The sequence below is a fragment of the Ovis canadensis genome, chromosome 13, assembly GCF_042477335.2.
Source record: "Ovis canadensis isolate MfBH-ARS-UI-01 breed Bighorn chromosome 13, ARS-UI_OviCan_v2, whole genome shotgun sequence".
Lineage (NCBI taxonomy): Eukaryota > Metazoa > Chordata > Mammalia > Artiodactyla > Bovidae > Ovis > Ovis canadensis.
Genome location: NC_091257.1, coordinates 67,096,005 through 67,109,099, shown reverse-complemented (window position 1 = coordinate 67,109,099; position 13,095 = coordinate 67,096,005). Strand labels below are relative to the sequence as shown.

At 57.2% G+C, this 13,095-nt stretch overlaps 2 protein-coding genes across 12 annotated transcripts in view; both read right to left on the bottom strand.

The window, feature by feature from the left end:
* UBOX5 (U-box domain containing 5) overlaps positions 1-456 on the bottom strand; it is a 51,649-nt gene extending 51,193 nt beyond the window's left edge. The window contains exon 1 of one of the 6 annotated variants that reach the window (XM_069548129.1): positions 319-456. The gene's annotated coding sequence lies outside the window, so the exon portion shown is untranslated. Of the gene's footprint in view, positions 1-178 lie in introns of all 6 variants that reach the window. The other 5 variants (XM_069548128.1, XM_069548138.1, XM_069548134.1 and 2 more) reach the window with 5 other exon arrangements.
* Positions 457-3,222: 2,766 nt separating this feature from the next.
* Positions 3,223-12,530, bottom strand: LZTS3 (leucine zipper tumor suppressor family member 3). Of its 6 annotated transcripts, none has more exons than XM_069546596.1 (5): positions 12,388-12,530; positions 7,864-8,042; positions 6,806-7,276; positions 5,605-6,468; positions 3,223-5,269 (listed from the first exon to the last, which is right to left on the bottom strand). In XM_069546596.1, exons 3-5 carry the CDS (start codon positions 7,256-7,258, stop codon positions 4,571-4,573), a joined length of 2,016 nt encoding a protein of 671 aa, XP_069402697.1. In that variant the 5' UTR covers positions 7,259-7,276; positions 7,864-8,042; positions 12,388-12,530; the 3' UTR covers positions 3,223-4,570. The 6 variants fall into 6 exon arrangements, with proteins under 6 accessions (XP_069402697.1, XP_069402700.1, XP_069402698.1 ...); XM_069546599.1 differs by having other exon boundaries at positions 7,886-8,042; positions 12,388-12,516; XM_069546597.1 differs by lacking the exon at positions 12,388-12,530 and adding an exon at positions 8,318-8,408.
* Positions 12,531-13,095: the final 565 nt, after the last annotated feature.

The window sequence follows — 13,095 nt, the reverse complement described above, 5'->3', positions numbered from 1 at the left end:
CTTTGCGACCCTATGGACTGTAGCCTGCTAGGCTCCTTTGTCCATGTAATTCTCTAGGCAAAAATACTGAGGTGGGTTGTCAATCTCTTCTCCAGGGGATCTTCCCGACCCAGGGACTGAACCCGGGTCTCCTACATCGCAGGCAGATTCTTTACCATCTGAGCCATAGGCCGCTTACCAAAGGCCACAGGACTCCAGGTATCCGAGGTTCTCCCTAGAGCTGGTCCTGGCATAGGTGCCCGCAGCTCAGGCCTGGAAGCGCGGCCCAACTCGGCAGGGAGCGCCGCCACGGCCTCCTCCCCGGCCGCCGTCACTCACCTGAGCTTGGCGAGTGCCGGCGACGCAACAGCACTCGCCACTCTCGCAGGCTGCGGAACCACGAAGACCTCCCCGGCTTCACCCTGGCCTCACAGCCCCCACTTCCGGTAAGCTGCCCGCTACTTCCGGTTGCTGATCGAGTGACGGGTGCGGCCGAGGCTCAAAAGACTCTGTCGGCGTTTTCCAAGGACGTTTTTCCACAAGAAGACGTCACTGCGGAGTCAGGACCTGCGGAGGGAAAACCCCGCAGTGGATGGATCGCTCTGGAAGTCACTGAATAGCCTAGTTACAGGTTCGAATCTCAAACCGCTACTCAGGCTTTTATGGCCTTGGCGAAGTCCTGTAAATTCTCTAAGCCAGATTTCTCGTCTGCACAGAGTGCTCTCAGGAGGAGAGTTAGTGATGGATAGACGAACCTGTTAGGAGAAATGGATTTGAAGAGCTGGCTGAGGCGGCCAGAGCTTTGGCAGATGAGCCAGGGTGATCCTCCACCTCCTCAAGTAGCGGGGCTCCCACCTGAGTGAGTATGGGCAATTAGGCAGGGAAGAGACTCTCGAGACTTCCAGGAGCACTTGCCAGCAGACGGCCCTTACTTGGAGGCACTGGAGACTGCTGATCAGGGTGGTCACACCTCGTCGGTGCTTTAAAGGGCTGTGAGGGGGACCTGAGAAATGGTGCTCCCTCCAGGGCACCATCTTGACAGGTAAACAAAATCAGTGTAAGGAGGACACTTCACTGTGAGGGGCAAGCCTGGCATCCCAACTCCTGAGCTCTGTGGAGCGCGCTGTTTGCCTCAGGGTGCGCATTTGAGGCCCCAGACCACTGACACCCCTTCTCAGAGAAAGTTCTCTCACTGAAGCCAGATCACTGAGTTGCTGATTATGACCGTCCTTGCCAGCAGAACCGAGAACGAGCCTGCTGCTGCTGTTGCTGCTGCTACTAAGTCGCTTCAGTCGTGTCCGACTCTGTGCAACCCCATAGATGGCAGCCCAACGGGCTCCCGATTCTCCAGGCAAGAACACTGGAGTGGGTTGCCATTTCCTTCTCTAATGCATGAAAGTGAAAAGTGAAATTGAAGTCTCTCAGTCGTGTCCGACTCTTCGCCACCCCATGGACTGCAGCCTACCAAGCTCCTCCGTCCATGGGATTTTCCAGGCAAGAGTACTGGAGTGGGGTGCCATCGCCTTCTCCAGAGAAGGAGCCTAGGAGATGAAATAAACTGTAATTGCTCCTCAGCAGCTGTGACAGTCCCGTTCCTCTTTGCCAAATACTCAACTTCTCAGCCTCTCTTGAAGGGGGAAGAGCATCCGACTCAGTTCCAGCCCACCAAATTTAAAGGGAAGGAAAAAAAAAAGGAAGCAAAAAATTTTAAGGGAAGGATAGTGTGAAGGTTCTGGGAAACCGTTTACTTTTTTGATAAAGTGCTGCTGCCTCAGTCACTTCACAGAACTGTGACTGCTGCCTTGTGGCATGGAGAGAACAACATGCAAAGGATGGGAGGAGGATGGAAAGTCTAGGTCCTTGATGAACCAACATCTCTGACACTTAGAGCATACTTATGTCCAGACTGTGTCAGGTGAAGAAAAATACACCACTCTTTGGGGTCCTGTAAATCAGGTTGTGTTATTTGTGGCAGAGTATGGAGAAGGCAGTGGCACCCCACTCTAGTACTCTTGCCTGGAAAATCCCATGGACGGGGAGGAGCTTGGTAGGCTGCAGTCCATGAGGTCGCTAAGAGTGGACACAACTGAGTGACTTCACTTTCACTTTTCACTTTCATGCATTGGAAAAGGAAATGGCAACCCACTCCAGTGTTCTTGCCTGGAGAATCCCAGGGACAGAGGAGCCTGGTAGGAGGCCGTCTATGGGGTCGCACAGAGTCGGACATGACTGACACGACTTAGCAGCAGCAGCACATTCTTAATTGAGGAGCTTTGTGAGCCCAACCAAAGGAATTATAAACATGCTTGAAGCACGTGGGTCCCTTCTGCCTTTGGAGCCACACCACTAATTACAAACTGATTCTCAGCCTTCATATCTACATGTTCTGCCCTCACGCTTTGGCTAATCAGAATGCTACAGACTGTCCTGCATCACCTTCCTTCTGACCAACAGTCTAGTATCCAAGTTCTGAGCTGGAACTAGCTTGAAACCCTTTTGGCAACAGTCTGAACTGAAGAGAAAGCCCCTTCAGGCAGAAAAGTGAGAGCACTACTCTTCCTGGACAACATGGAGGAGATTGGTCTTTGATCCAGCCTCCTGGCATGGCCCCGTGAGCACCTCCGGTCTCATGCCTCCTCTGGAGTGTTTATTCCAGCTTTGCCCTCCACACTCCCCTCACCCAGCCTCACCTCCCACACCTGCAAAGACACAAGCATGCCAGAAGAGTGCCACTCAAGAGGCTTTCTCCATTTTATTTCTTTGGGAAAAGAAAACGAAGTCTTTCCATCACATATGGTAGAGATATATATTTATATATATTTATATATAATTTCTTTTGTGGTTGGAAATCCCAAAGCTGAGTCTGTTCATATTTTTTTCTACATTTTAATTTTTTTTTTCATACTAATGCCTCCTCTTCCTCCTGCCCCTCTGGCCCAGGCCCAGGTTCTGGGGCCGGTGCAATGAAGGGTGAGTGGAATAGGCAGTGATTGCCAGGACAGCCCCCCACCCAGCTCAGAGAACTGGTAAGGGGCACCAGAAGGGGCTGTGCAGAACAGAGGCCACAAGGGCACTCCTGTTTGTGTGTGGGGTGCACAGCTCGTTAAACAGTCACCAGTCATGAGAGGAGGCTGGTCAGGGGTCGGGGGATTGCTCACAGTAGTTGCCAGCTCCCTCCAGCCTGCCCCACAAACCCAGTCTTGGGGGTGGGAAGGAGAGAGTTAAAAGAAAAATACAAGGGCCGAGGGCCAAACCTCCTCCGATTTTTATTGCTGGTGTGTTAGAAATTTGCCTTTCCCTTCTTATTTTGGGAGACGGACTCTAAGAGGGCCCCCAGAGGAGGAAGTGACTGGCTGCCCCAACCCCCACTAATGGCCATGCCAGGACTACCCTGGGCAAACACTGGGCTACCTCAGGCCTCTTGGACCCAGGGGTCAGTGATTCTCTCAGTTCAGCCTTGCTCTTCAAGAGCAATCATAGTTACCCCCCCACCCCCCAAAACAAGGGCCTTGGGCTCAGGCTTGGGCCCAAAGGAGCTAGGAAGTGGGCAGTGCACCAAAGATCAAGCAGAGTTTTCTACTGGAAGAAAAGGTGAGGTTTAGGGGAAGAGGTGGCCTAGGACAATGATGTTCTGAGCATGAAAGCAGTAGGCTGAGCACGAAAGCAGAAGGTGGCTGAGGGAATCAAGTGGGAAGACATAGGAAGACATCACAGACACTCATAGGACCTCAGAAATTCAATGAGGGGAGTGCCTGAGAGGCAGGTGGCACTTAATAACTGTAGTTAGAGCTGGATAGTGGCCCTAGGTGTGGGGTCAGCCAAGCAAATGGGGCTGTTGTCCTGGTCAGAGGGGTGAGGGTAGAGCTAAGAAGCCTCCAGGTGACCCTTTCCAAGAACCAGACAGCAGAACTTCCCTGGGTACCGAGCCTTCAGCCTCAGCCCTTACCTTCTCCAACATACACATACAGACACACACTCAGGACTAGTCCAGGCTGTAGAGACCTTGGCAGGGAGGGGCTAGGCAGGTAGCCCTCTCAACTGCAGGCAGGCCATCTGCTCCCACTTGTCCTGCCAATCTGCCCAGGGAGGGAGAAGAGTGCAGGAAAGAGGGAGGCCAGGAGCCCAGAGTGTCAGCTTTGGCAGACCCCACACAGTCCCCCTCAGGCTACATGGCCTAGGAGATTGGTACAGAGAGCATCTCTGGACACAGGGTGGCCGACAGTAGCAGCCCAGACCCACCAAGGGGCTAGGCACCTCATGGCTCTGCAAGGCCTACCACCTCTGCAACAAGGGAGTGCCAAGAAAAGGAGCCCGAGTTCCCCTGCAGCCTGGGCCCTCAGCCCCATTCACTCTGCCCTCCCCCTATTTCCTCCTTGGGAGGTGGGTTGAGTGGGACTGCCTAGTGGGGCAGTGGTAGAGCTGAGAGGCACCCAGTGAGGGGAGGGGAGGGGCCTGGTCACAGCTGCTTTGAGAACCTCTTTGGTCTGGGGATTCAGGGGAAATGGGGAAAAGAGATGGCAGGGAAGAGGATACTGGGGACTCTGGCCTTTGACTGGGTACTTGTCAAAAGGCCACATGCCCAGGTAGGGGCTTATATTTCTGTGGACTCGATGCGCTCAAGGCGGGAGGGGGTCCAGGCTTTCTTCTCCTCCCCGTGTTGGGGTGTAGGTGTGCTGGCACCTCCCGCAGCCCCTCGCTCTCGCAGCCGCCGCTCTAGCTGCTGGTTGCGCTGGTACATCTCCACATAACTCAGCTGCAGCTGCTTCTGGTACTCGATGACCTTCTCCTTCTCCTCCAGCCACACTCGGCGCTCCTCTGCAAAGCTGGCACCCTGGCGCTCCCGGGCTCGCCGCTCAGCTGCCAGCTCAGCCTGCAGCCGCCCCACCTCCCGCCTCAGGGCCCGCGTCCCACTCTCCCCACCAGCATCCACCTCCCCATCCAAGGAAACCAAGGAGGCGGCAGCAGCCACCCCAGCCTGACGGCGCATCTTAGCCTCATCGCTCTCGCAGGTGGCCAGTGCATCCTGTGGCTCAGCCGGGTCCACCGGGGTCAGCGCCGGCTTGAGGCAGGCAGAGGGCAGCTCTCCCTCACCCAGCTCCAGGCTGGCCTGTTTGCTGCTGAAGGAGTCCCTCAGGCTGAGCAGCTGCTCCTCCTTCTCCCGCAGGGAGGCCCGGCCCTCCCGCAGCTGTGAGCGCAGCCCAACAATCTCATTCAGCTTCTGGGACACGTCCGCCTGCGAGTCCTTCAGCTGCTGCTTCAGAAGGGAAATCTCCCCAGCCTTCTGGCATACCTGGGCAGGGGCAGATGAGAAGAGAAGTCAGGGGGAAAGGAGAACTCTGCTTACCCCCACTCTAGCCCCCATATCCAGCCCCAGGGCATCAAGCTGCCCCAGGGCTCAGGGTCAGCTCATCATGGCAGAAATGACAATTCAGGGTCCCCTCCTCAGACTCGGGACGACATGGCTAATCTCACAGGGCTTGGGACTGCTCTGGTCCTCACAGACACTGCCAACTGATGCGGCCACAATCTTCACTCCCCTTGCGATAGTTGTGGGCTGCTACTCTGGTTTTCTCCAGAGAGACAGAAGAAGGGAACACAGGGAGATGCCCACGCCCCAGTCTGCACCTCCCACTTAGTTTCCTCCATCCGGGGCAGGAAGTCGGCCTGTTCCTTCTGGCAGGCGGCAACCTTGTCCTCAAGCTCTTCCCGCTGCCGCATCAGCCGGGCTGCCTCCTCCTGTAGCTGCTTCTTGTCCTGCTGCAGCCGCAGCACCTGTAGCTGCAGGCCTTGCTGGGCGCGCTGGGCGCGCCGGGCCACCTGCTGCAGCTTGCCACTGCAGCCCTGCCGCAGCTCAGCCAGCTCACGCTCCCAGGCCTTCTGCCGCTCCTCCAGCACCTGGGCCACTGCCGCCTCACTCTGCTCCAGGCTACGCCGCAGAGCTGCCACCTCCTGCTCCTTCTCCCACAGCCGCTCCTCTAGCTCCTGGATCAGAGCACTGGGCGAAGGTGGTGAGCAGGCCGCAAATGGCAGGCCTCCTCCTCCACCCTCCCCGGATCCCAGGTGACCTGGTCGCCCCATGGATGAGGATGACCCACTCTTGCTGGAGGCCCGCCCACTGTCAGACGTTGCCAGGTCCTGGTAGCCCGACCCACCACTGCTGCCACCACCACTGCCACTACCATAGCTGGCAGTGCCAATGCGGTTGATATGGCTGGTGGAGGCACTGAGGGGCGCCAGGTGCTGGCTATAGCTGGAACTGTAGGTGGGCAGGCTTGTGAGTGAGTTCCGGCCTGAGTCTGAGAGGCCGCTCCCACCCCCGCCCGCTGGGGTCATGGTCCGAGACTTGTCCAGTCCACCCTTGAGGCCACCAGGGCCCTGTCGTCCCTCAGGGGTCCCGTTGGTCTGTGGGGGGCACAAGTTCTGCATGGAGTGGAAGTTCTTGGGTACAACAGGCTTGAAGGCTGAAGGCCGAACTAGTGGCTCTGAGCACTGCACAAAAGCAAGGAAGAGGAAGTGGGCATCAGGATGGGGCCTTAGCCTTGGCCCCAGTCTCTTCCCTCTGATCTAGACTTGTCCAGCCCCACCTCCGCCCCCACTGGACCTCCATCCTGGGAGTCTCTCCTGGCTGGAGTCTTACCTTATGTCCATCACCTGACCCCCTCACAGCCAATTCTCCGCCCAAGGCCCACCAGCTGGACTTGACCCCCAAGGCTCCCCAATCCAGCTTCTATCTCAATCCCTAAAACTCAAAAACATCCAAGAAGGCCCACCCCACCCTCTTCTCTGGGTTGCCGCCTATCCCCAGAAAAAGGCCTTAAGGACTGACCTGGTCTAGCTTGCCAGAGGTGGCCAGGAGCTTGGGTGGGTGGCTGGGCTCACGATACTGTGGGGGGGCCTTATCACTGCCGCCACTGCTGCTGCTGCCGCCGCTGCTGCCCACCACGTTGCCACAGACATCCGTGTGGTCGCTGCCCCGTAGCTCGCCATTGAGGTAGAGTGAATTGGCGAGAGCCTTGTCCTCTGAGGGGTAGCGGCCTGGCCTCTCCCTGCTGACCCCACTGCCACGGGGACCAGGGAAACTGCCCTGGCTGCCCCCACCCCCCGTGCGGGTGCCTACACTTTTCATGGCAAACTCCTGGGTGTGGGCCACTCCACTGCCCACACTGCCCATGGTCAGGCGAGGGTCTGGGGGTCCGAGCTCAGAGGGCCGAGGGGCGAAGGCCAGGAGGGGATCTCGCCCTGGGTCAGCACGCACAGGCAGTGTCTCCAGCTTCGCCATGACTAAGCCAGGGGGGCACTGTGGGCACAAGTAGGAAAGCAGAGAGAGGTCAGTCCCACCCCCACTCCCACCACCCCATCCAAGCCTGACCCAGCACCAGCTGAACCTGCCTTTCAGTGTTCCCTTCCTTACAGTGGGCCCAGGAGTTCCCAAACAGTCAAGGTAAAGGAATGGGGCTGGGGAAATAAGGACAGACTTGGTAATAGGGGCTGCCCATTGTACACCTGACAAAGCCCAACCCCTAGGGACCATACACCTACCCTCCTAGCTTTGCCATCTATACTCAGTATTCCACTCTTCAACTCCCACCTCAGACCCAGCTTCTTCATGGGTCTGCCCCCCAGACTCAGTGACCCACCCACTCCCAATTCTTCACTGCAACCTCAGAACTCAGGTATCCTTTACTCTGGGTCTGGACTCCTATATCCCAACCTCATGGGCTGGGAAGATGGGTTTGGAAGGGGACAGCAGTACCTGAATTCAATAGGGGACCTCAGAACTTAAGGGAGGGAAGCCCACCCCTATCCAAAAATTGTGGATGGGAGTCCTTCCCGGTTCCCTAACCTAGGGTGTTGCAGTCAAGGACAGAAGTGGAGGCTCACTACCGGCGCAGGATCCTCTCCTTGCCTCTCCAAGGGGGTGGGGGGCCGATGGGGCCTCAAGCCTGGGACCCTCCGAGGCCCGGTCTGCAGGGGCCATGTGCCTCACTCTCGCAGCTCGGCACGAACCAGCTACGCGACTTTGGACCGGCCGACTGAGCCATTCCGGACTGCAGTTTTCTCCTCTGCGAAATGGGAGGAATGGAGGACCTACCTCGCAGAGCTGCCGCGTGCCAGGAACCCCAGGGCAGCGGGCGCGGGACAGGACGGAGGTACTGGGGGTAGGGTGGGCGTTAGCTGCCTGGGCGGCGCGCATCTGGGCCACCTAGGACATGCGCCGCCCCTCGCGGACGGCCGGGGACCGCGGTTGCAGCGTGTAGCACGGGGCCCTCCCAGAGGTCTTCCCAACTTGCACGCATGGGGGTCTGGCACGAGAGGGCCCCCTCCCCATGGTCAGTACCTCGGCAGAGGCCCCGGAGCTGGTTGAAGCCGGGGCAGAGGACGCAGCGCTGGCTGCGGAGGACGCCTGCCGTGCCTCCCTCCCGGCCTGCGGTTCCCACAGGTGGGCGGGGGCAGGGGCGGAGCCTCGGCGCCCAGCGGCGCCCAGGATTCCGCGCCTGCAGAACCCCTCCAAGAATTCACTGCCTTCGGGAAGACTTCCTGGATTACTCCCCTCCCCCGCTCCTTGTGGACCTTGACCCTGCTCAGTTCACCGAGAATTCCTCGGTGCCCTTCTGTGGGCGTGCGTCCCCCTCCCCCCAAGGCTGGCCCACAGAAGCAGTGGGGAGCGGGGCCTCGGGTTACCTGTGCTCCGGAAGGCCCTGCTTCCTGGTTCCTTTGTCTCAAGTCCGCACCAAAGGAACACCTGCCCCAGAGATCCTCATATTCAACCGGGCAGGGGCTGCAGGCAGTGCCGGCCGCGAGCAGACGCTCAAATACAAGTGCCAAAAATGGCAGGGGGCGCCCTTCAGGCCTTTAAACCCTGTCTTCCCTGTCTGCTAAGATGAAGGGGTACAGGTGGCAGTTCTGGGCCCCTTGAGTGCTGTTTCAAACTGTCTTCTACCCAGATGCCCACTTCTAATGCTGTGTTGAGGCTATCGGGTCCCAGACCAGGGGAACCAAACAAAAACTCTTGCCTTTCAGGTGTCTTCTAGCCACACCTAGAATTACAGCCCGAGGTGGTTGGAAAACTCCCACAAACCAGTCCTCACCACTTTTGTAAAATTCCATTCTATCAGCATCTCCCCGCCCCTACCCCAGGTGTGGAGAACAGGCATTTACCACCTTCTTTCCTTAAGCTAATCTGTTCCACACATCCCACAAGGCTGAGCAAGAGAGGGTCCAATCAAAGTGCACGTGCAGGTGAAAGTGAGTGCTTACTTTCATCTGGTGCCCTAGGTGCTGCTGCCAAAATCTTGATGCTGTGCTCACTGATAATGAACAGAAATATGGAGATAGAATATCCCCCTCCCATCCTAAACATGACTCCCTTCTCTTGCCATCTCTGGATGCAGTGTAGGGAGCAGCTGGGGAGTCAAAAGGGTGAAGGCTGGGTGTTCTGAGGCTTAGAAACAGTGGGAAGATCTGGTCAGGGACGAAGAACTGAGAAAACATCATACAGATGGGGTCCAGGGGTGGGGCAAGGGAGGAGTCTGGACTGGGACACCAGGATGGGTATGATACCCTTAACGTGACAGGAGAATGTGTGGGGAAATGGGTGCTTTGAGGAAGACCAGAGAAAGATATCTCTCAGGTATCAGATACAAAGAGAGACTTAGGTCATCAGCGTTCAAGCGTGATGTGGGTGGGCTCCAGCATGGAGCTCCAGTGGCAGAGCCCCCAAAGCCTGGGTGGAGAAGTGAGAGCAGGAAGAAGACCAGGAGAAGGCAGGCCCTGAAGACCAAGATGGAGTATGCTTCAAGAAGGTAGGGGCACTCCTGGAGTTAACAAAGGGGCTTATTCATAAAACTGGGATTGGAGAGGGTGCCCTGAATTTGGCAGGTGGAAACATCACTAGTGCCAATGAGAGAATGATTTTGGGAAAGTGGTGCAAAGCAGAGCCAGACTACAGAAGTGGGGGGAGGTGGGGGTCTGGAGGGAAAGAGTTCCCTTCTCTTTTGAGAAGGCAGTAATTTAAGGTGGTTTGGAATCCAAGGGCTCTTTTCTAATTTTAGAATTTAACATGGTAGAAACCTGAGTGTGGTTATATGCTAAAAGAGGGTGTCGATAGTGAGATGAGAAAACTAGGCAAGGGGGTTCCACCAGAAGCCTGGGTGTGGGCCGGAGCAAACCTCAGGTCATGAAAGTGAGAGGATAATGTTTAGGAAGGTGCTTTGCAAACTGTAAGGTGCAGTACAAATATGCAATACTACCTTCCCTGAGATCCAGGAAAGGAGACTCTGACCATAGATTGGGGCTGATCATATGCCACCCTGCCTTATGGTTTCCCTGGATTGTATGTGGTCCCCTGAAGGCCTGGGTGCCCAGAGTCCTGGATGGATGGAAATGAGGTCCCAAAACTGTTTCCTGAGCCTCCTATCCTTGTGGTCTTTCTCTGGGAATCATTGACTACCAACCCACTGCAACTCTCCTTGGAGCCTCACTCCTTGAAGAGCTTCTTATTATAATTCTAACCTATTACCATCAACCCTATGCAAGTGTTCTCTGCCCCTTGCCTCCCCCAAGCTCAGACTGCTGCAACTTCTTTCTACAAATCTCCAGCAGGGACTGGCAAGACAAGGAAGGGCATATATCTCCCTGATAGGCAGAAACTGAGTCCAGAGGAAGGGTTTGAGCTTCATTTGTGGGTCAAGGTCCTGAACTAGCCCAGGTAGCTGAGTATGGTCTGCAGACAACCTCATGGCATTAGCTCAACAACCTGGGATGACAGCCTATTGCCTGAGTCTGCCTCTGTTTCTGTCCTATCCACCCTCACTGCCTGGGACATTACACACAGTATTAATGGTCACGAAGGGGGCAAATAGACTATACCTGGGAGTTAGATGGGCAGGTCCTTCCATCCTATAGTGACCAACCAGCCCCTCCACATGTGTGTCCCTCCTAAAGCTAGTAACACTATACCCTTCCCCTGGGGTCTCAGAGCCACAAGCTCAGCCCATTCACCCCCTAAAGATCTTAGCAGCCCCTCCTCCCAGCATCCTTGCTGGGGGCTTCTCACTGCCCTTTCTTGTTCTATACTCCCTCCCCTGTGCAGCTACTAAGAGACAGTTTCTAAAGGACAAAGCCGATCTTGTCCATGCTTTGCCCAAATTCTTTTGCAGCAGGTGCAATATAGACACTTATAGAGGTATCAGCTCCAAGTGGAAATCCCAGTTCAACTGATTAGGGGTGGAATTGCATGCAGGTTATTCCACTTTGAGTTCTCACACCTACCTTACAGGAATCTTAAGAATTGAATGTATTATGGGTAGATGCCTGGCATTCCTCTCAGCCCTCAGAACCACAGCTTGCAGCAGGGCCCCCAAGGACTCTCCTGCTGCTCATCCTATTTCCCTTGACCTGAGTCCCTCTCCACACTACACAAAATCTCTTCGCAGCTCTCTGTACCCATTCTGCACCCTTTAAGAATCAACCCAAATACTGCCTCCCAGGACAGCATCCCTGATCTACCCAGGGGGAGGGCTCTTGGAGCACTTGGTTCAGGCCACTCCAGGGAAATTTCATTCTGGGGCTGGCCTGTGGGTGCCCCCAGGAGGGGAACAGGCCACAGAATCTTGGGGTCTCTGTGCCCTGATTCGGAGGAGATGCAGAGAGAATGCATGCGGGAGAATGCTAGTTACAAGCAATGCAAAGAGGCAATGAATCCCGATAGGAAAATCAGGATGGGCTTCCAGGAAGAAGGACTGAGGGAGAAAAGGTATCAGGGGCACTATGGGGCTTTGGGGGAGAGGGGTGCAGAGGTCTCCAGAACTTCTTGGTTGGGATGTGTGAGGGGAGATTCATCTTCTCTTGGCGACAAAGGGGGAAGGGGCCGATCCCCTAGATCCTGGCTCTGATAAATCCCGTGTTTCAGGACTGAGGGGGCTGACAGCGCCCCCCCACACACACACACCCCGATCACACACGCGCGCGCGCACCAGCCTCCCACACGGGAGTGGGGGGTGGTGGCAGGGGGCGGGTGTTCGCCCCCATGGCCCGCAGCGCCAAAAGATAGAGACCCCAGTCACAGGCCATCCCGAGGAGGTGTCCGGGGGATCTCTGCGGTGGGAGAAATCCCTCCTGCACCTCCTGGAGCTCCTCACCAACGCGTGTGGCCCGGGGGGGCGGGGCGCAGAGGGAAGAGGTGACATAATCCGGGCCGCACCCCCTCCGGCCGCCACCTTCCCCCAGGCCCTGCGAAGCATCCATGACATCATCGGCCTCATCTCCACTCCCTTCATCCCTGGGATCCCAGCAGTGGGACGCTCCCCCTCCCCAGCTCCGGGTCCGACCGAACGAGCCTCGCGGTGTAGCGGGCAAGGCTAAAGGTCGGAGTCGAGAGGGGCGCCGCGGTGGGTCTGCCTCACTTACTCTCTGCCTCAGGGTCCGGCGCGATGTCTTCGGCGCTGGCGCCGCCGGACCGGCTCGCTGGCGCGGCCAGAAGCCCGCCCGGCGGGGCGCGAGGCGCGGGCCCGGCTGCGCTCCGCGCCCCTCCCGCTCCCCGCCCGGGCCCCGCCCACCCGCGGCTGCGGCAAACGCAGGTCCGCCCTCCAGCCACGCCCCCCAAGCTCGCCAATCTCTGGGCTGAGGAGGGGCCCAGTGCCTTAACCCCTTTGTCGCTGCGCCCTGGCCCGCGCGTGGAACACCTCTAGTTCACCCACCCGCATTCGGGGCGCTCTAAGCCGGCCCCAAGCCCTCTGCATACTCCATGTTAACCCTCTATACTCTTGGGCTCAGCCCCCCAGTCTCTCCTCTTAAATCCAATAGGACAGACCCTTCTTGAACCCCACATCTTTGGCGACAAGGAGCAATTCCTCTGAGTTGGGGAAGGGGCTCTAGACGCCGAGCCCCGCGCCCTATTCCTCTCTCGCTCCCGCTTTTCCGGGACGCGGCTTCCCAGCGGACACCTTGAGACCTTACTACTAGACTGCAAGGTGGGGGCGGGGCGAGCCTTCGTGGGTGGATACGACACCGCCCTTGGAAGACCGGCCCAGGCGCGGGGAGAAGCGGGCGGGCATTTGTAAGGTTTTGAGGGTCCTTGAGTCCTTCCGTCAGCCGTCGGAGCCGGTTTGAAACTTG